At 59.0% G+C, this 20725-nt stretch overlaps 1 protein-coding gene across 3 annotated transcripts in view; it reads left to right on the forward strand.

Annotated features, from left to right (window-relative positions):
* TMCC2 (transmembrane and coiled-coil domain family 2) overlaps positions 1-20385 on the forward strand; it is a 38766-nt gene extending 18381 nt beyond the window's left edge. Inside the window, exons 1-4 of one of the 3 annotated variants that reach the window (XM_061159910.1) lie at positions 7077-7268; positions 16287-17230; positions 18626-18761; positions 18999-20385. In XM_061159910.1, coding sequence (XP_061015893.1) covers positions 7242-7268; positions 16287-17230; positions 18626-18761; positions 18999-19310 — 1419 coding nt within the window. In that variant the 5' untranslated portion in view covers positions 7077-7241 and the 3' untranslated portion in view covers positions 19311-20385. Of the gene's footprint in view, positions 1-7076; positions 7269-14597; positions 15073-16286; positions 17231-18625; positions 18762-18998 lie in introns of those variants that run through there. The other 2 variants (XM_061159909.1, XM_061159908.1) reach the window with 2 other exon arrangements.
* The last annotated feature ends 340 nt before the right edge of the window (positions 20386-20725 follow it).

Consider the following 20725-nt stretch of genomic DNA (forward strand, 5'->3'; position numbering starts at 1 on the left):
CCTTGATAACCTGCTCCCGGACTTTCAGAGAGTGGATTCGTCCTCGCAGGGGTCAGAGACTTGTTCTCCCTTTCTCCCATGTTGGGCTGGGTCATTGCTTCCCTCTCGGCCTTGTTCAGAAGCTCTCCATAGCCGTGGAAGGCTTGAGCTGGTGCTGTGGTGGGAGGGTCTCAGGAGAGGGAGAGCCTGGCGCACTCACAGCCAGCTCTGCCAGCCTGGCCCTGACCTAGCCCTGGTCATCCTGCCCCGTCTGTGCAGAGGCTGGTCTGCCTAAGGACGAGGCACAGCATGGGTTGTGGGGTGGGTGTCTGAAGCTCTCAGAGGGTGTCCAGAGCCTTAGGAGACTGGCACGGATTGCCCAGTGACAGGACGACTTTAGCAACAGGCCAGTCTGCGGTCCCTGGCTTTGAGGGCAGGCGGGGTGGGAGAGCGGCCAGTGCTGCGGGGAGGGCGTGGAGATGATGTCGTCATGGACCTTCGCCGTGACCTCACTGAGGTGTTATCTACAGGTCCCAGACGTGGAGCGTTCCACCCATCGTGTAAACCAGAGCTCTGGACAACCTGTTTGGTACACTCTGGCCAGATTTATTCAACAACAAGATGGCCTCTCTGCCCTGGTAAATAAGGGGCATAAACAAGCACCCCTGTTTACTGGCAGGAATGGCAAGTGAGGGGCCGCCCTCAGCCCTAGGCTGCTGCCAAGAAGACAGATTTTGGCAGGCGTCGAGGGGCCTAGTTTATTTGTGGCTGGGAGCCGGTTAGGAGGTGGGTGGGGCCCACTCTGCTGAGAGAGGTTTCCAAACATGCCCCCCAGGCGCAGGGAGGCTGGCCTGTTTGTCTGCAAGGCCTGCTGACCTGTGTGCGTGGCCAGGTTCCCTGAGAGGCCGAGGGCCCTGTCTGCCTGCCTGTCCACACCAGCGTGTCCACTTTCAGAGCCGCGTCAGAGTCCCTGCGTGCACGCCGGGTCTGCCAGCCCGAGCTCCCCCGTGGTGGCCGGGAGGATGGCTGCCCTCTCCCGTCGCCTCCTCTTCCCTCCTCGCTTGCTCTGTGTGTGGGGAGGCTCCTCAGACGGGGGGCACCCAGCCCAGCCCGGCGGCCTCTGAAGGGCCTCCCACGGCGGTCCCCAGGCTGCCGGCCGCTCGCCAGGCCCAGGCTGGTGCCTCTGTACTTCGCTGAGAACTGCTGCTCCCTGTCTCAGTGACTGCTGCTGCTGCTGCTAAGTCACTTCAGTCGTGTCCGACTCTGTGCGACCCCAGAGGAGGTAGCCCACCAGGCTCCCCCGTCCCTGGGATGCTCCAGGCAAGAACACTGGAGTGGGGTGCCAGTGCCTTATCCAACGCGTGAAAGTGAAAAGTGAAAGTAAAGTCGCTCAGTCGTGTCCGACCCTCAGCGACCCCATGGACTACAGCCCCCCAGGCTCTGCCATCCCTGGGATTCTCCAGGCAAGAACGCTGGAGTGGGTTGCCATTTCCTTCTCCAAGGCATGAAAGCAAAAAGTGAAAGTGAAGCCGCTCTGTTGCTTCCGAGACCCCATAGACGGCAGCCCCCCAGGCTCCCCCGTCCCTGGGATGCTCCGGGCAAGAGTACTGGAGTGGGGTGCCAGTGCCTTCTCCAGTCTCAGTGATTAAAAGCCCCTATTTCCCAGTGTATTTCTGGTATCTGGTGAGTTAAGACATTCTTCCTTTAGTCTGATTTGAGTGCCTCATGTTCAGGTGAAACCCTTTTAGGGGTCCTCTCCAATTAGGAGAGGAGTCAAAAAAAGGGAGGACTCTTCCCCCTACCCCCTCTCTGACAGCAGAGGTTGTAAGCAGCAGCCTCTTTAGAGCAGGATTTGGGGCTCAGTTGGCCCAGGAGGCCGTTGGCCTCTGGAACTAGCCTTTATTCATCTTTTCTGCACTGACATCTACTCTTTCCAGATAGAAAGTACCCAACGCTCCCCAGGTTAGCTCTGGCTTCTGGGAATACAGCATCCCCCCGGCTACAGAGGTGAAGCTAGATAACGTCAAGCTTATCTGGCAACGCCTAGACGGCATGCCTTCCCAACGCACCTGACTCCAAGCCCTGCCCCAGGGGGTGAGGTGCTTCCAGCCCAGACACAGGTGGGAGGCCCCGTCAGGCCCAGCCTTCCCCCTCAGGAGCCTCAGCCCTCGGACCCGGCCCAGTGCCCAGGGGACGGTGTGGCCAGGGCTCGGGTGTCAGCCCCCAACGTCTGCAGTGATGACAGCGACAAGAGGAGGCTCTGTCTTCGGCCCCCGCTGATGGGGAGCCAGCACTGGTGGTGTGGGCCGGTCACGGGAGCTGGCCTGGGTCTCCTTAGCCACCAGGCACATTCCTCTGTGGATCCAGCACATCCCTGCGATGGAAACCTGACCCTGGCCCCCTCTGGTGCCAGATGAGGCAATGGAAACACAGTATCGTTTACCGATTCCTGCTGGCCTCTTCTTGCTCTTCAAAGGCACAGTTTAGGCTTTCTACCCCTGCTGCAGGGCAGAGGACCCTGAAACAGGAGCAGGGAGGTTGCACACGCCCCACTGCATTCCTTACAGGCTTGATGAACCCAGGGCTCCCCCGAGCTGCAGTGTGGCTGGGGGCAGGGAGCGAAGTTCTGGGGAACAGGAGCCTTCTCTGACCTCCTCTCTCCAGTGACAGGCCCCAGGGTGTGACAGGCAGCGGGTCTGACTGTTCTCTGCACCCCTCCACTGCTGCAGCCCCTACACCCGTATCCCGCACGCTTAGAGTCTGCTGCCCCTGCTGCTTTCCTCTCTTTGACGTTCCTCCAGGTCTGGATTTGGGAAGTGTGCTCACTGCATCCTTTTCACCTCTTCAGATGGCCCACCACCGCGACCCCGAGCTGGGCCAGTACCCATAGCTAGTGAATAATTCAGCATGCGCCGCAGAAGCTAAATCAGATCCTAGGTGATACTGTAACCAGAAGGCCTCCTTTGGGTGGCCAGAAAGGCGAACCCTGCCCTGGAAAGGAAAGTGCTCTGTAACGTTAACTTCATTGTATAAGGTTTCCTCAGTGCCTGAGAAGGCAGATTCAGACGCAGATGTAATCTGGGCACCATGCCCGTCTACTGGCTTTGTGGGCACCCCCAGTCCATGCCGGCCCTGGCCTTTGACACGCCCCTTTGCGCCTTCCTGGCTCTGCCGCCTCGTTGGGCAGCATGCTGCAGCTTGCAGACTGCTTTGCTCTCACACACATTTCTTGTTGAATTCCCGTCAGTTCATGGTAAATGCTGACCCCTGAGTCAACAGGATGCCCCGAGAGTTCTGTGTTTCAGTCCTCTGCTTCTAGAAAGGGGTCATCCTAAATTTTTCTTGGCAAGTAGGGTGGGGTGGAGGGTGCTCTGCTTCCTCAAAACTGCCCGCAAAGGAGAGTCTGCTTCCTCTCTGGGTCACATTATTCCAGCCCCGTCCCCAGTATCGCCTCCCCCAGGGAAGTCAAGGGATGATGTGTGGAATCATCCCTTTTTCCTACCTTCCTGGCACCAATTCTGATTTTCCTGAAAGTGACCTTAGGTGTTGGTCGTCTCCACTGCCCAGCGTCTAGCTCGTGACCGTGCCTGAGCAGGACTCTGTAACATGAGTGTCCGTAGCATTGGACAGTCCGGGAACCTGAGGGCAGAAGAGATGGTCCCTCCTCCATGGAAGCAGCTGTGAGGTGGCCTTCCCCATCTGCTTTCCCAGCTCGTGCGGCCGATCCTCTCCATGTGCTCCTAGGAAATGCACCCACATTGGTTGTTCCAGTTCACCCTGAAGAAGATGCCCGTTTCTCCTGTGTGTTCCCAGGAGGAAGCAGGGCTCCTGGGTGACTTGAGTTTCTAAGAAAACAGTGGTGACTGGCTGGCTGTATGAGAGAGTGTTAGGGGAGGGACCGCTGAGGACGGACCACTTCCTGGGAGGTGAGCCCTGGAGTGACGACGGCTAGCCTTTTATGGAGGAATCCTAACCGGCAGATTTTCACAGCACGCTTGAAGCCTGAAGTTTTTTTTTAAGGCCTCACCTGGTATTTGAAATGACTAAATTTAGCTGCTCTTCAACATTTGTCTTTGCTCCCGAAGCCTATGACTTCTCAGGTTTCCCACCCTTCAGAATGTGTGTGTGATGTGCTTTTTTTTCCCCCAAGAGAAAGAAAACTAAGTAGGAAGATTTGAAATAAGGTTTAAAATGTGTGTGTTGGGTGGGAGCGGGGGGGAACCTGAAGGATAATAATGAGGGCAAAGGAAGAAAAAATGTAAGAAAAAAGGGGGCACAGCGTGAAAATGAGGGAAAGAGGAAGAGGAGGCTAAAGGGGACCCAGGGGAAGAGAAGGCTGAGGCCTGCGGGGCATGCAGAGGAAGGCTGGCCCCTTCCAGGACGGTGAGAGCCCATCAGCGGCCTCAGGACCCAGGCTAATGGGTGAGCGGAGAGAGTCAGACACGCCTGCGAAGGGCCGGTGACTGCCCTGCCCCGCTCAGATGGGGCCCGTCTGCTAGGCCAGAGAGGAGGCGGCAGGATGGCCAGGAGTTGGTGGCAGGTACCCGGGGCACCTCCTCTCTGCAAGGACAGACGCGTGGGGGCTCCTGTCTTCGCAGAGCCTGTTGCTTTCGTGTAGCCGCCGCTCTTCCATGTCCGCCTGCCCCTCTCAGCTTTGCTCCATATGTAGCTACTTTTTGGCTTTGTCTGTCCCAAGTGCACGTTTCCATGCACCTCCTAGAGTGACGGGTGTGTGTGTCTGTGTCTGTGTACATACTCGTGTGACGGGGCCTCAGGACTCATGTATTTCAGTAAAATGTAAGATGTGTCAGGTGTTTTTACTCATGTTCCCCTTTGATCCCCAGTGTAGCCCTGGGAGGTAACAGTCATATGTACGGTTTTGCAGCTGAGAAAACTGAGATTGGGCTGCAGAGGCTGCAGGGCTCAGCTCACCCATCCTCTCCTCCGGCTCCTGACGCCCCTGGTCTCGTCCCTGAGGCCTCTTTCTCCAGGCCGCTGCCTTGTGGGTGCTGCCGCCTCTTCTTGCCGTCATGAAGCGGTGCGAACAGGGCTTGTGGAGGGCATGTCAGGAGCGAGTTGGCGGGGTGCGGCTTTACATCGGGCCTTCGGCCCTGACCCTCGGCCTTGCCACTGAAAGACAGGTCTGCCCCCCAGGGAGCGAGATGTCTTCCTGCGGCACATGCCCTTCTGCTGGGACTTTCCCAGCCCCACCTTCACCTGCTGCGCACACTGCAGTTGTGGACACTGCGTCCCACCTGTACCGACCTGACCCAGGTCCCATAGCCGGTACGGGACCCCACCGCATCCCGGTGCCGTGGGCTCCTGCTCCCTACCCCTAGAACAGGAAGCTCTGCATCCTTGGCAGATTTGGGGACATTTCAGACATGTGAGGACAAGAGGGGGAGAAGGGCCCTAGAGAAGGGCACTCTAGAGGAGAAGGCCCTCGCGCCTGCTGGCTTGCCCGGCAGACGCCCCCTGGCTCCTGTGTGTCTCTTCTCCTGCCCTGAGCTCCATCCTCCTTTCTCCTGCTCTCCAGTTACTGTGCTGATGGGTGAAGTGTCCCTGGAGGCGAGCTAAGCCTCCCATCCGGGGGATGCCAGACACCTCAGGGTCTTCCTGGTGGTGCAGTGAGGCCTGGAAGGGACTTCTTCCTGGTGTTTCTGAGCCTTTCTGACGCCGGCAGCTGGGAGCGAGATGCACGGTGTCGTGAGAGCCCCACCGCTCGGCCGACTCAGCCCCCTCTTCACCTCTGGTCTCCTGCCGCCGCTGCCTTCTCCTTCCCACCCCCACCCCCCCCCCCCCCCCCGCTGTTTTGCTTGTAAGGAAGGGCTACAAAGACTGGCTTGGCAGAGCCTAGAAGGGAGGGGGGCAGAGGGGGGACATCTTGACTGAGAAGTCCAGGCTGCTTCCGGGGCTACCTTGGACAGACTGCAGTAGATGGCGTGCCTTCCATCTCTGCTCAGTGGGGTAGGTCAGGTGGTCCTTATACACATGTCTTATGCTTGGCTTCCCTGGTGGCTCAGAGGTTAAAGCGTCTGCTCCAATGCGGGAGACCCGGGTTCGATCCCTGGGTCAGGACGATCCCCTGGAGAGGGAAATGGTAACCCATTCCAGTATTCTTGCCTGGAGAATCCCACGGACGGAGGAGCCTGGTAGGCTACAATCCACGGGGTCGCAAAGAGTTGGACAAGACTCAGCGACTTCACTTCACTATGCCAGGCACAGTGAAGGGCCAGACATAGTTAAGATCTGATCCCTGCCTATCTCAGAGCATTATGACTTATTTATACAAGAGGAACAGTGTATAGTGCTCAAAGAAAGAAAGTGAAGTCGCTCAGTTGTATCTGACTCTGTGACTCCATGGACTGTAACCCACCAGGCTCCTCTGTCCATGGGGTTTTCAAGGCAAGAGTACTGGAGTGGGTTGCCATTTCCTTCTCCAGAGGATCTTCCCGACCCAGGGATTGAACCCGGGTCTCCTCCATTGCAGGCAGACGGCTTACCGTCTGAGCCACCAGGGAAGCATGAAGTGAAAATCAGGTGCCGTAGGCGGGAGGTTATTTACAGGTGAGGGGAGCTGCTGAAAGTGTTCCTGACTCCATGTGTCCCTGACTGCATATGCTTGAAAAAAAAAGTAAAGTGTTAGTTGCTCAGGTGTGTCCAACTCTGCAACCCCATGAACTGTAGCCTGCCAGGCTCCTCTGTCCATGGGATTCTCCAGGCAAGAATACTGGAGTGGGTTGCGATGCCCTCCTCCAGGGGATCTTCCCGACCCAGGGATCGAACCTGGGTCTCCCACTTGAGCCGGCCCCCAAACTGGGACCTGTGTGATGTGCCCTCGCTGGGCTCCTGTCCTCTCAGACCCCAGGTCATCGCCACCACAGATATTTGCAAGGTCTCCCCCAGCCCGGGGTGTGGGGACTCGCGTTCTTGGTGTTTTGGCTGAGGGCCCTGGCATTAGGCCCTGGAGATAGCACTGGGCCCTTATCTGGGTGCACCTTCTTGAACCGGGGACCGCCCCGTCATCATGACCCATGCCCATCCTTCGTATTTAAGCCCCGCGTCCTGAGTCAGGCCCCAGTGGGCACAGAATCTGCGTCATCTTTGACTGGTGATCCTGCTGCGGGAGGCTGTCTTTGGACCCAGCAGACCCTGCACTCTGCCAGGCACCCCGCGCCCTCCTCACGGCGTGTGTGCCCCACCTGTGGATCTCTGGCCCCCTCTGCTGGCCACTCACAGGATTTCCTGCTGGGACTGGCAAGATGAAGTCCAAGGAAGAGGAGAAGGCTGTGAGTTTGCCATCCATCTTTTATCTTGGGTGCTTTTGCTGGGGGGTGGGGTGACAAATGGGAAGTGGAAGCCAGTGGTACCCAGCGCAGAAAGTAGATTTCTAGGATCTCAGAGAAGAGAAAGTCCCCGGGTGAGGCTGGCTGCTGTCCTGCAGGAGGCCACTGGAGTAGGAAGGATGTCTCGGGCGTGAGGGTGCCTTCAGCTGTGGGCAGGGCCGCAGGGAGAGGGGCAGAGGACCTCAGGCTGACCCGGCCATGTTGTAATCTGTCAGGGAGTCCCCTCCAGGCTCCAGCCTTTATGGCTTCAAAGAGCTTGCCTCCACCCCGGAAGCCTGGCTAGGAGGTGCACTTCTGTTCTGAGGCTGACGAAGGGAGTCAGTGGCACCGTGCCTGTTTGTGAGAGGGCTCTCTGATGGCGAGAAGGGTCTGCACACATGCATGAGGGGTGGGAGAGGCTGAGCATCCGTCTGGGCAGGTGAAAGATGCAGGAACCGTGTCACCATGTGCTCTTGTAACCTGCCTGTAGGCAGGAGTTGCTGTCGGTCACACCCAGATATCCTCTTACACGTTGGACTCAGAGTGGCAACAGCTGGCCTTGGGGATGGGCTGCGTGGAGGGGGCCCCTCATCGGAGCTTGGTCCCCTGCTCTGTGACCCTCCCTTCCTCCTCCCAGATGGGAAGGAGCAGCCGTGAGCCCTGGGGCGGGGCGGGGGATCTCCCTGAGCAATCCGCCCCTAATCCCCAGGCCGGGCCTCAGGCTGGAGATGGCGGGTACAGAGCCCGGGAGCTCCGGGACACCTGCTCGCAGAGCCCGGCTTCCCTTGGCCAGCCCAGCGCTGCCCCGGGACTGTGACCCTGGGGGCCTGGCACCGCCCGCAGAAGGCTGGGGCCCCAGAGCCCCTGGCACCCCAGCGCCAGCCCGGCTGCGGGAAGCAGTGCCCGCACAGGTGAGGCCCGGTGGGGTCGGGAGAGGGAGAGACACAGTTTGTCAGAAGAGTTGGGCTCCCCACGTTCTCTCAGGGTGCAGCCCCTCTTCTCTGGTGTCTGCGGGAGAAAGATGGGGGGCAGGGCTGACCAGTGGGCCTCCAGGCTTGGGCCGCTGGATGCTGGCAGGGCCCCTGGGTTGGGGAGGGCACTCCAGCACCGAGCCCTGAGCAGCTGTGTGTCACTGCACCCAGGCCACAGGCGCTGCCGTGAAATTAGGCGGAAGGGGTGATCCTGGTCGTGCTCACCTCTGCCCGCAGAGATACGGTGACGGGGAGAGGGGAGTGTGAAGGCCCCGGGAGCGCGACCCCTGTGGGAGCTTGGAGCTTCAGGAGGATTGGGAGGACGTGCTATGGAGGAGGCCCCAGGGTGGGAGGGCGATGCAGGCTTCCTGCCGGGGCTGAGAGTGTGAGCAGGCAGAGGGGACCGCAGGCCGCCTGCTGGACAGAAGGCCATTGTGCTCAGCAGCGGAAAGGAGGCCGCTAAGCCGAGGGTGTGGTTCTGACCAGAACCAGGGTGGGCCTCAAGGAAAGGACTGGAATCTCAGGGCTGGATGAGAGTTGCCCCTAGGACCAGGGTGGGCGGGCGCCCTTGGGGCTACCGGGGAAGGCTGATGGAAGCCTCACTCAGTGCCCGGCTGGAGATCGTGGGTGCAGCACGAAACGGGGACGGAGGGAGTCTCCTGTCTCAGTGGACTTGGCCCTGCAGTCCCTGGCGGCAGCGTCAAGCTCCTTGTTAATCCGCTGAGGGGGGGGTACCAGGAGGCCGGGTGCTGCGGGAGGAGCCAGCCCCCCTCAGCGCCCGCCCTCGAGTCCCTGGGGCCTTGCTGCAGGAGTTTTTCATCCTCCTGTTCTCCAGACCCAGGTGTGTGTGTGCACCCCTCCACATGTGCCCCTTTATCTAAACACTGGCCTCCCGCCCTCCGGAACAGAGCCGTTTCGGCTCCCAGGCCAACGGAAGGTGGTGCCCTCCCCCCTCACTCTTTGGGCTGGCGATCATTATGCCTCCAGAGCTGGGGTGAGTGGCCTCACACGCCTGCCTGTCCCTACCAGCAGGAGAAAGAGCCTGCAGGCCACACCCGCTGTCCTGCTGATCCAGAGAACGGGCCAGCCCCCCGACTCAGGGCCCAGGGTTGGCATCCTCCTCCCAGCCTGCTCGGCCCGAGCGTCAGGTCAGCATGGGAGACGTCAGGTTGCCTCCTCCCAGCTTCATCACAGGGGCACCTGCCTGTTTGGGCAGAGGGGTGTTAGCCGGCTATGGCTGCCCGTCTCCGCCCCGGCCTGACTCCCCTCCCCTCCGCTCTCCCTCTCCCTCGGGGAGCCAGTGGAAGAGGAATCCCTGTGCTCTCCATACCGAGAAAGGTGCTCAGATCAGAGTCAGCAGACGGAGGCATCTCTGCTGAGTCACCCCAGCCCACAGCCCCGTTACCCTTGCCTGCGGGGCTCTTGCCTTCTGCTGCCCAGGCCTTGCCCAGGGGTAGCACCCTGCGTGGGCTCAGCCTGCCCGGCCAGACCCACAGACAAGGCGGGACGGACGCCTGACCCCATTGCTCTGCACCCTGGAAGGGGGCCGCAGGCCACCTGGCCCAGGATGTGGGGGCCACCCTGACCTCCTAAAGGGAAGCAGAGGAGCCCCAACGCTTTTTTCCCCTTTTTTTCCCCCCTAAAAGAGACCTTAGCCTTGGCTTTTCGACTCCTGAACAGGGAGCTAGAACAGGAAGGCCCCAACCTCTGTGTCAGCCTGCTCTGGGGACCCCTTTGTACATGTCAGCAGGGAGCACTCTGTAAACGCAGGCAGGGCTGTTTTCCCCAGAGAAGGGAAGTCGCAGGCTGGGCACCTCTGCGCTGTACTGGAAACCTGGGAGCGCAGGTGTGGAGCACGCTCCTTGCATGTGACTGTGCATGTGGTCCACCCTGAAGACTGTTTATGATGTACTTGTGCTATTGCTGGAGAAGCTGACCCCTGACACGCTAGTGCCCTGCCCCTCTGCACAGGCGAGCTTCGCAGGCGCCTCGGAGACCCAGGCTGCCGGGCTCGCAGTTGGGAGGAAGACCCGAGTCCTGTGTTCTCTGCGGCTAACCTGAGGACGTGAGCTCAGGCCCCGGAGGAGCTGGGAGTCCTGGGAGGCCTCGGGGAGCCTGGGCCGGGAGCCCTGTAATCTGGCAGAGCGCCTGATCCGGCTTCACTGGGTGCTGCTGGAAGGGGCAGGGAGGAGAGTCCGAGGGACTGTGAGGCCGTGTGTGTGGGTGCTCTCAGGGGCGTGTGGAGGGGTCTCACCAGAGCAAGGAGAGGAGTAGGGAGAGTTGTATACCAGACGCAGGGATCCCAGACTTTGTATCCCAGACTGGCTCTTCCGGAACGTTTATCGGCGGTTCTGGGACCTTGGTGTCCGTGACCTCAGGCCTGGCTATGGGTCGCCCTCAGCAGGGAGCACCACGTAGCCTCCTGGCCGCCTCGTGTGGATAGGGGTCATGGAAGAAGCTTGGCTCACCTCCATGGCTCGCCTCTTCTTAGAACTTGCCCCGCACCCAGCGACGCTCAGGATTCATTGTGGGGCCAGGCACCTGCAGTGTCCGGCCTCTAGACAGGAGAGTGGGGAGAGGAGGCCTTGGTGCTGGCGGCTGGGTGTGGACAGAGGGCTGGGGCCCATGTAGCCCACCCAGCGCCGTGCTCCGGGGCCGGTGGGCCCTGGGAGTTTTCTCCTGCTAGAGACCTGGAGCTCGGTGATCTGTATCGCTCCTCTTTTGGGTGAGTGAGTTAGAGCTTCTGCTGTGTTCAGAATGTGGCTGTAAGAGGAAGGACCCAGACACCCTCCTGCCACCCACTCTGTAACAGGACATGGGCTGGACCTGCAGCTCAGGCTGGCAGGGTGAGGACCCAGCCTCGTACCCCCAGGCTGGGCTGCCCCGTCACCTCTGTCTAGTGCCAGAGCATTTTCATCATCCCCAGAGGGAACCCCGACCCGTTAAGCAGTCACTCCCCATTTCTCCTTTCCCCAGCCCCTGGCAGCCATTAATCTGCCTTCTGTCACTAAGAATTTAACTATTCTGACATTTCATATAAAAGGAACATGACCCTTAGTATCTATTTCCTTTTACTGAGTGTTCTTGAGGTTCATCCATGTTGTGGCATGGATCAGTCCTTCATTCTTTGTATAATCAAGTAATATTCCATTGTGTGACTGTACTAGCTTTGCTTACCAGTGATCAGTGGACATTGACTTGTGTCCACCACCCTTTGGCTATTGTAAATAGTGCTGCTGTGAACACGTGTGTGCCAGCACTTGTTTAAATACCCACCTTCAGTTCCTTGTGGGTATACCTTGGAGAGGAGTTGCTGGGCCATGTGATAAGTCCGTGTTTAACTTTCTGAGGAACCTCCAAACTGTGTTCCACAGCGGATGCACCATTTTACTTTCCTACTGGCAAGGTATGAAGGTTCTGATTTCCGCACACCCTTGGCAACACTTGTTATTTCCCTTTTTAAGTTACAGCTGTCTTCGTGGGTGTGCACTGTCGGTTGACTGTGATTTGTCTCTGTGCCCCAAGACTGTGCCGTGGTCATTGTCCTCACAGTCTCATTCCATTCTCCAGATGATATGTCGAGGTGGGTAGAATTACCCCTTCTTTTTCTAGATGAGAAAGCCGAGTCCCAGAAAAGTCAATGACACATCCAAAGGCAAACAGCTGGTAAGGGACAGCATTCTAGCCAGTGTCCACTTCCACCCTTTCTGGTGGCCTGCATGGGCCCTGTATCCTGTCTCGCTGCGATCCTTCTTCATTTTTTGTGGGCAAATCTCATTCTCCTCTAGGGCTGCTTGTTGCATCCCTCTTACCAGCTTTTTCATCTTTTTCTTCTAATGCTCTAATTTTCCTTCCTTTGTTAAACTGTAATCCCTCTTTGAACCTCTGCCCCTCTGTCTGCAGCCTCCTCGGCTCTCTTTTCCTGGTGACCCCATTTTTCTTCAGTTCACAAAGGGTGTTGCAGGCTTAGGGGACGTGCTGGGGGACGTGAGGGAGTGGAGAACTCCCTACTTGCCTCCCTCGGGGGAGATGGAGGAAGAATGTGGGGTGTTCTGTAACCTGAGGTGACCAGAGGCTGCAGGCATTGTAGGGAGCTGGGGCCCTGCTGCGGGACCCCCAGGCTTGAGTCTGGGCCCCACAGCAGAGAAGAGGGCCGGCTGGTGAGGAAGAGCTCACCACCAAGCCCTGCTGGCTTCCTGCAATGTCTGTTCTCTCATTCACAGGGATTTCACAGCCAGTTTCAACTCTGCTTTTCCACTTGTAAGCTAGACAGCTGCCAGATTGAGGGGGTAAAAGGCTCAGAGCTGCCAGGCTGGAGCCAGGACAGGCAGGCAATTTGATGTCTTACACTCCCTTGTAATCCCAAGAACTGCTGCTTTTCACAGGCTTTTTGAGTCCCTGTCTCATTAGGTCTTCCCACACTCCTCCAGTGGGCGGACTGGCGTGCTCCTCTTTATAAAGTCGAGCCCAGGGCCTAGCTGAGCGCCAGGCGGTGAGGCGGCCAGATCACAACGGCTTCTGATTGTTCTTTCTCCTGTGAAGAGAGAGGAAGAGAGGAAAGGTGTGGAGTTTCTTTGGAAGGCACCTTTGGAAAGCAGCCTTATAAAGGGGTCAAGTTATTTAACACATTATTGACCAGAGACGTATGAATACATCTTTGGTTGTTGTTGTTCAGTCGCTACATCGTGTGCAACTCTGAGACCCCATGGACTGCAGCACACCAGGCTTCCCTGTCCTTCACTGTCTCCCAGAAATTTTCTCAAACTCATGTCCACTGAGACAGTGATGCCATCCAACCATCTCATCCTCCGTTGTCCCCTTCTCCTCCTGCCCTGAATCTTTCCCAGCAACAGGGTCTTTTCTAGTGAGTCGGCTCTTCACATCAGCTGGCCAAAGTAGTGGAGTTTCAGCTTCAGCATCAGTCTTTCAAGTGAATATTCAGAATTAATTTCCTTTAGGATTAACTGGTTGGATCTCCTTGCAGTCCAAGGGACTCTCAAGAATCTTCTCCAACACCACAGTTCAAAAGCATCAATTCTTTGGTGCTCAGCTTTCTTTATAGTCCAACTCTCACATCCATACATGACAACTGGGAAAACCATAGCTTTGCCTATACTGTCATCCCTGGTGGGTCAGATGGTAAAGAATCTACCTGCAATACAGGAGACCCAGGTTTGATCCCTGGGTCAGGAAGATCCTGGGGAGAAGGTAATTGCTACCCTCTCCAGTATTCTTGCCTGAAGAATTCCATGGACAGAGGAGCCTGGCGGGCTACAGTCTGCGGGGTTGCAAAGAGTTGGACACAACTGCGTGACTAACACTTTCAGCATCTTTTGTTACCCGAACGTTATTGACCAGAGAGGTTTCAATATCACTATGCAACAAATTGCCAGCCACAGGCATTAGTTTCTGCAAAAATCCCCCAATCAATAATGAGTTAATATTAAGAGCTGTGTTGCATATAGAATTTAATTTTGTCTCGTAGTTTCAATGATGCGTGAATTTTTTGGTATAATCTTTTAAATAAGCTTCATCTCCTCTACCACACAAAGTTGTGCCGCCAGAGCCAGCCAGCACAGATGAGTGCCCGTGTGTGCCCACAGTGTGCCAAGCGCCCTTGGACATCATGTGGCATGCCCCTCACCCGAGGCCTGAGAAGAGATATGAGTGTCCCCATTTCACAGGGGGGAAGACCGAGGGTCAGCAAAGCCCAGGGGCTGTGTGTTTGCCATCACTGTAGGGAACGGCACAGGTGGAAGGGGTTTAACTGCAGGGTGCCGTTTGAAGTCTGATGCAGCGAGTAGACCCTGGGACCGGCATGGGCTCCTCTGATGTACAAAGTCATGCAGATACCAGCACCTGGCAGAGGACAAGGGAACACGAAGGGAGATCCAAAGCTCCTGTGGGAGGAAAGTCCCGACTTCAGGAGGGATGGGAAGGGATGGGTGTTGTTCCCAGCATCCCCAGTGGTACCATGACCTGGAAAGGCTGGAGGGAAGCCCACGGAGGAGCCACCCTCCCCTGGCTCCTGAGTTTGGCAGGGCTATTGTTTTTCATGGTGTTTTCCAGTAACTTTGTACCTTGCGAGAAATGGAGCCCAGTGACTTCTGCCTGTATTGGCGCGGGCTGCTTCCGTCGCGTGAGCTGGAGGGACCACTTTCTTTGTGTTTAACCCCTTCCCCCACGTATACCTCATCCTGCCCCCACCACAGCATACACAGAGACAGCGAATGATCTGACCCAGCCCGCCGTCCTGGAGTGTGCTGTGTGTAAAAATACATGGGGTTGAGCCATTTCCTGCTGCTTCCGTTGCTGCATGGTGATAAGACACTTGGGGACTCGGCTGTGGACAGAGGTCCTCCAGCAGGCCGAGGGGGGTCCGGCCCTGGAGAGTGGGGGTCCAGGCCAGCCTGTTTCCCTCCAGCCTGTCTCCCCCTCGCCCATCCTCTGTGCCCCTTCCTGCCCCTCCCTCCCCGCCCCCCATCTTGTCTCCATCTCTGGGCTCCTCTCTATGCTGCCCTGATGCACCCGGGGAGCCCGCCTGCAGAGAGGAAAAGGTGCTGTCCGCTCCCCGCCGCCCGTTCAGCTCCTTCCACGCTGGGCGGCAGCGGTCCCCAGACCCCTCGCCTGGGCCCTGCGTCCCTCGGCTGGTGGGTGCCTTCTGGGACCCGAGCCCCCCAGACCCCACTGGCAGGTGGGGGGGTGCTCCTCGCCTGGCCCTGGGGGACAGGGCAGGCCCAGGTGCCCCCGCCGCCATGAAGCGCAAGAGGCTGCTGACGACTCCAGGGAGCGGCAAGGTAACGGCCGGACGGGGAGAGGTGTCGGCAGAGCTGGGGTGGCCTGTGAGCTGCACCCGGGAAGCCACGTGGGGAAGTGGGGGTTGCTTCCCAAGGGAGGCTCTGCTCAGCCTGAGAGAGGCCCGCGTGGGGCCGAGTGAGGCTCTGGTCAGCCTGAGAGAGAGGCCTGCCTGGGGCCTGAGTGAGGCTCCAGTCAGCCTGAGGGAGAGGCTCTGGTCAGCCTGAGAGAGAGGCCTGCGTGGGGCCTGAGTGAGGCTCTGGTCAGCCTGAGGGAGAGGCTCTGGTCAGCCTGAGAGAGAGGCCTGTGTGGGGCCTGAGTGAGGCTCCGGTCAGCCTGAGGGAGAGGCTCTGGTCAGCCTGAGGGAGAGGCTCTGGTCAGCCTGAGAGAGAGGCCTGTGTGGGGCCTGAGTGAGGCTCCGGTCAGCCTGAGGGAGAGGCTCTGGTCAGCCTGAGGGAGAGGCTCTGGTCAGCCTGAGGGAGAGGCTCTGGTCAGCCTGAGGGAGAGGCTCTGGTCAGCCTGAGAGAGAGGCCTGTGTGGGGCCTGAGTGAGGCTCCAGTCAGCCTGAGGGAGAGGCTCTGGTCAGCCTGAGAGAGAGGCCTGTGTGGGCCCCGAGTGAGGCTCCGGTCAGCCCTGAGAGAGAGGCCTGCGTGAGTCCAAGTGAGGCTCCAGTCAGCCCTGAGAGAGAGGCCTGCGTGGGCCCGAGTGAGGCTCTGGTCAGCCTGAGAGAGAGGTCTGCTCCCGGAAGGAGCCTTATGGACCCTTGAGTCCAGAGGAACGGTGTGTCTGCTCCCTGAGAAATAACCCGGAATAACGGTGAAGCCTCGGGCCTGCTTGGTCCACGTGAAGGGGCAGCAAGAGTCCTGGGCTTCCAGTTCTATCTTCCTGTAGCTGTTTATCCCCAGCCAACCTGCTTGAACTCTCTGGGCCAAAGGAGGCGCAGGTCTGCCTAACTGCATGGCAGGGATGTTGTGCGGATCAGGCAGGGGGCAGGTGTGCACGCCTGTCATAAATGGCAGCGGGAGGGGATTCTGTTGTCACTGCTGGGACTCTTTTGGACTCCTTCCTTAAAAATTTCCCATTCATCCTGCATCCGTTTTCCAGGCAGCGAAACCAAGTCCAGAGGCTCCGGGGACCCTGGAGAGCCTCCTGCGGGGGCCCCCTTGCCTCGGTTTCCTGATGGACTGTAGCTTCCTTTGCTTGCCTTCCTCCGCAGGTCGACAAGGGGGACTTCGTGGCCCTGAACCTTGCCGGCGGCCCCGGCCATGGTGACGCCGACGGCCCCATCAGTTTGGACGTGCCAGACGGGGCCCCGGACCCCCAGCGGACCAAGGCGGCCATCGAGCACCTGCACCAGAAGATCCTGAAGATCACGGAGCAGATCAAGATCGAGCAGGAGGCGCGGGATGACAACGTGGCGGAGTACCTGAAGCTGGCCAACAACGCCGACAAGCAGCAGGCGTCCCGCATCAAGCAGGTGTTCGAGAAGAAGAACCAGAAGTCGGCGCAGACCATCGCCCAGCTGCACAAGAAGCTGGAGCACTACCGCCGGCGCCTGCGGGAGATCGAGCAGAACGGGCCGTCGCGTCAGCCCAAGGACGTGCTGCGGGACATGCAGCAAGGCCTCAAGGACGTGGGCGCCAACGTGCGCGCGGGCATCAGCGGCTTCGGCGGCGGCGTGGTGGAGGGCGTCAAGGGCAGCCTCTCGGGCCTCTCGCAGGCCACGCACTCCGCCGTGGTGTCCAAGCCCCGCGAGTTCGCCAGCCTCATCCGGAACAAGTTCGGCAGCGCCGACAACATCGCGCACCTGAAGGACCCCCTGGACGACGGGCCCCCCGAGGAGGCGGCCCGGGCGCTGAGCGGCAGCGCCACGCTCGTGTCCAGCCCCAAGTACGCCAGCGATGACGAGTGCTCCAGCGCCAGCGCCAGCTCGGCGGGCGCGGGCAGCAACTCGGGGGCCGGGCCCGCCGCCGCCGCGCCGGGGAGCCCCAAGTCCGGCCCGCTGTACGGGGCCCCCGGCAACGTGGACGCTGTGCTGGAAGAGCTGCGGGAGATCAAGGAGGGCCAGTCGCACCTGGAGGACTCGATGGAGGACCTGAAGGCACAGCTGCAGAGGGACTACACCTACATGACCCAGTGCCTGCAGGAGGAGCGGTACAGGTGCGTGCGCCGCCCCGCCCCGCCCCGCCCGTGAGAGGGGCCGGATTTCAGGTTCAGTGGTGGAAGCAGATGCACCATCTCCAAGCGCCCTGGGCTGCTGGAAGGGGCCAGGAGGAGGCCCCGAGGAGCCTTCCACCAGCTTCCAGGGTGACTGGAAGATAGGATAACGGGGCCTCTGGAAGGAGCGTTGTGGCATCCCTACTTGATTACATGGTGGTTGTACAAAAGGGGAAACCGAGGCAGAGGCCAGCTTCTTACCCGGAGAGACTCTGGCTAAGAGCACTGGCCCCAGAACCAGGTTACCTGGGTTTGGATCCCAGCTCTACTCTTCCCACTCTTCACCTTGGACAAAGTACTTGCTGTCTGCACCGGGTGTCCTGACCTGTGAAGCGGGAATAACGTGAATCCCAGCTCACAGGGTTTGTGAGGACCGAGCCCAAGCCTGTCAGGCGCCCCGTGCAGGTACCTGGCGCGGTCCGTGTGAACATCCGGCTGGAGCGCCAAGCCAGCCTGGGAGCAGCCGGAGCCCCCACCCTCCCTCTGCTGGCCCTGCTTCTGCTCTGCGCCTCTCGTGGCGTCGGGCACTTGTTCCTTGGATCCTTAGAGCGCTTTTCTTTAGATAGCACTTTTTCTCCTTGACATATTTTAAGAAGGTTTGGAAAATTGAGGGAGAAACCAGCCTGAAAACTCACTATCCCCACATAACAGTCATCCTCTGATATTTTGTGCCTTGGGAACAGGGATTGTGTGTCTATATCCCTGTGTCCCTGTTCCCCAGGAGAGCATCTTAGCCCAGGGCTTCAGGGCCCAGGTTGTTGAAGCAGTCAATCCCTGACTCCTCCGTTCATGAGCTCTGTGCTCTCAGGCAAGTTCCCCAATCTCTCTGTGCATCAGTCTGTAACATGCAGATGATAGCAGTCCTTATCTTGAAGGTTCGTGAGCAGGATCTTAGGAGATATTGTGGCTAAAGTGCCTAGCACATAGCCCGCCTCTAAGAAAGGCTGTGTGTATACATGTGTGTACTAAGTCGCTTCAGTTTTGTCCAACTCTGCGACCTTATGGACTTGGGGCCCACCAGGCTCCTCTGTCCATGGGATTCTCCAGGCAAGAGTACTGGAGTAAGTTGCCATTTCCCTCTCCAGGGGATCTTCCCGACCCAGGGATCGAACCCACATCTCTTATGTCTCCTGCACTGGCAGGCAGGTTCTTTACCACGAGCGCCACCTGGGAAGCCCGCGGTGTACATAGTAGCTTTCTTGTTGCTATTAAAATTGGAGGGGGCTGGACACATGGGGTGGGTTGAGTCATTGTTGAGAATGAGTGAAATTGACCCTGGTGGAGGAGATGGGAGACTTGGGGAGCCAGGGCTGGCGTCACACACTCTCCCTCTGCCAGGTACGAGCGGCTGGAGGAACAGCTCAATGACCTGACCGAACTTCACCAAAATGAGATGACCAACCTGAAGCAGGAGCTGGCCAGCATGGAGGAGAAGGTGGCCTACCAGTCCTACGAGAGGGCCCGGGACATCCAGGTACCACGGCCCCGAGAAGAAGCTGGGGGTGGGCTGCTTCCGCCCTTTCCCCTTAGTCAAGACTTCCACTCCCATCAGCCTCTCCAGATAGTCAGCATGAAAGGACTGGGGCCCCTAGCTGCAGCTGACCACCCTCCGGAGGGGGGTGCCCTGGGCATCGTCACCTCCCGAGGGGCAGGTGGGGCTCAGACTGGAGGTCTCCCCGCCCTAAGCGCGCCCGCCCCCGTGTCCCCGCAGGAGGCCGTGGAGTCCTGCCTGACCCGGGTCACCAAGCTGGAGCTGCAGCAGCAGCAGCAGCAGGTGGTGCAGCTGGAGGGCGTGGAGAACGCCAACGCGCGGGCGCTGCTGGGCAAGTTCATCAACGTGATCCTGGCGCTCATGGCCGTGCTGCTGGTGTTCGTGTCCACCGTGGCCAGCTTCATCACACCGCTCGTGAAGACCCGCCTGCGCGTCTCCAGCACCGCCCTCCTGGCCCTCGTCCTCCTCCTGCTCTGGAAGCACTGGGACTCCCTCACCTACCTCCTGGAGCACGTGCTGCTGCCCAGCTGAGGGCCCCGTGCTCCCCCCAGCTCCCCCTGGCCCCTGCTGCTCCAGGGGGGACCCCGGGGCTCCTGAGTCTGTGGGGCGTCTTCACGTGTCCAGTTTGACCTCCTGCCCAAACTGTCTGTCCTGGCCACTTCTCACCCCTTCTCTGTGCGTGCTTCTTCTGTCTGATGCCTTCTCCCCGTTCACCTGAAGGGAGCGTCGTGTGTATCCCTGCTGGAGGTGGGGGAGATTCCTGTGGCCGAGGACCGGATGGATTGTTTGGATCGTTTACAGTCACAGCAGGACTTCTCCCAGCTGATGCAGATGCCTGGGGTCAGGAAGAGAGCTTTCCTGGGGGGGGAGCCCATGCTGGAGACAGCTCCAGCCCCCAGTCGCGGAGATGATCGGGATGAAGGCAGGAACAAGGGGGGGCCTCCCTGGCCCAGGAGGCTCCCCAGCTCACCCCTCCCTCCTCCAGAGCTGGGTTCTGGGTGGGGCCCTTCTGGGATCTGAAGATGCGGCTCTGCAGGCCGGGTGGATGTGGCTTTGGATTTGTGTTTTCCCTCTTCTTCTTTCTGCCTGTCACTGGATCTGCTCTTCAGGGAAGAAGGCCCCCGGGGGCCCCAAGCCTCAGCCCAAGCTCTTAGGGCTTTATTTATTTATTTATTTATTTGTTTGTTCCTTGGTACCTTGTCCTGAGCTCCAGGGAGAGGTCCCCTGCCCGCCTCCCGGGTCCCCTCTCTGAAGCCAAGGCTGCGTCTTGGCCGTGGGGCACTCCTGTCGATTTAGCTCTGGGCAGTCCCGGCTGGGGCTGGGCCGGGCCGCCCAGCCCCACTCCCCCGAGCTGCCCTCCAGCCTCTTTTATACGTCTGTTTATTTTGTATGTGTGTACTCGTGTGGGGGAGGTCATTGTGGCTGTATTTTTTTAAGGCTCTGGAGTGTTGTGTATGTTTTCTGTGCACATCCCAGTCTCCCCCGGGCGCTTCCGAGAAGAGATGGGATCTCTCACCAAAGGAGAAAGATCCCCAGGAACAGGGGAGGGGAGTGCCTGCCAGTTGTGGACCTTCCCGAGAAATAAATCCTCCAGATTTTCAAACCACCCTGTCTAGCGTTGGTTGATTAGGCTGTTTCCGTGGAAACCACCAAGTTGCTCCCAACACTCAAGCGTTCTGGGTAACACAGACTAGGCCTCACTTGTGGGCCTGAGACCTTCTTCCTTCTTCTCGGATCTGGCATCAGACAGATCCAGCCTTCCCGATTGCTTTCTACAGCCGAAGTGCTGGCCTCCGTGATGGGGGGTGAGATGGTGCCCCCCCTGTCTCGCCCCCACTGCTTTCTAGGAGGAGGGGAATTGGACAGAAGCCACTGGAGGCCCGGAGGACAGCAGTCATGCCCAGGCATGGCCACAAGAGGGCAGCAGTGTCCTTACTCAGCACTTG

Source organism: Dama dama, chromosome 14, assembly GCF_033118175.1.
Source record: "Dama dama isolate Ldn47 chromosome 14, ASM3311817v1, whole genome shotgun sequence".
In the NCBI taxonomy this organism is placed as follows: domain Eukaryota; kingdom Metazoa; phylum Chordata; class Mammalia; order Artiodactyla; family Cervidae; genus Dama; species Dama dama.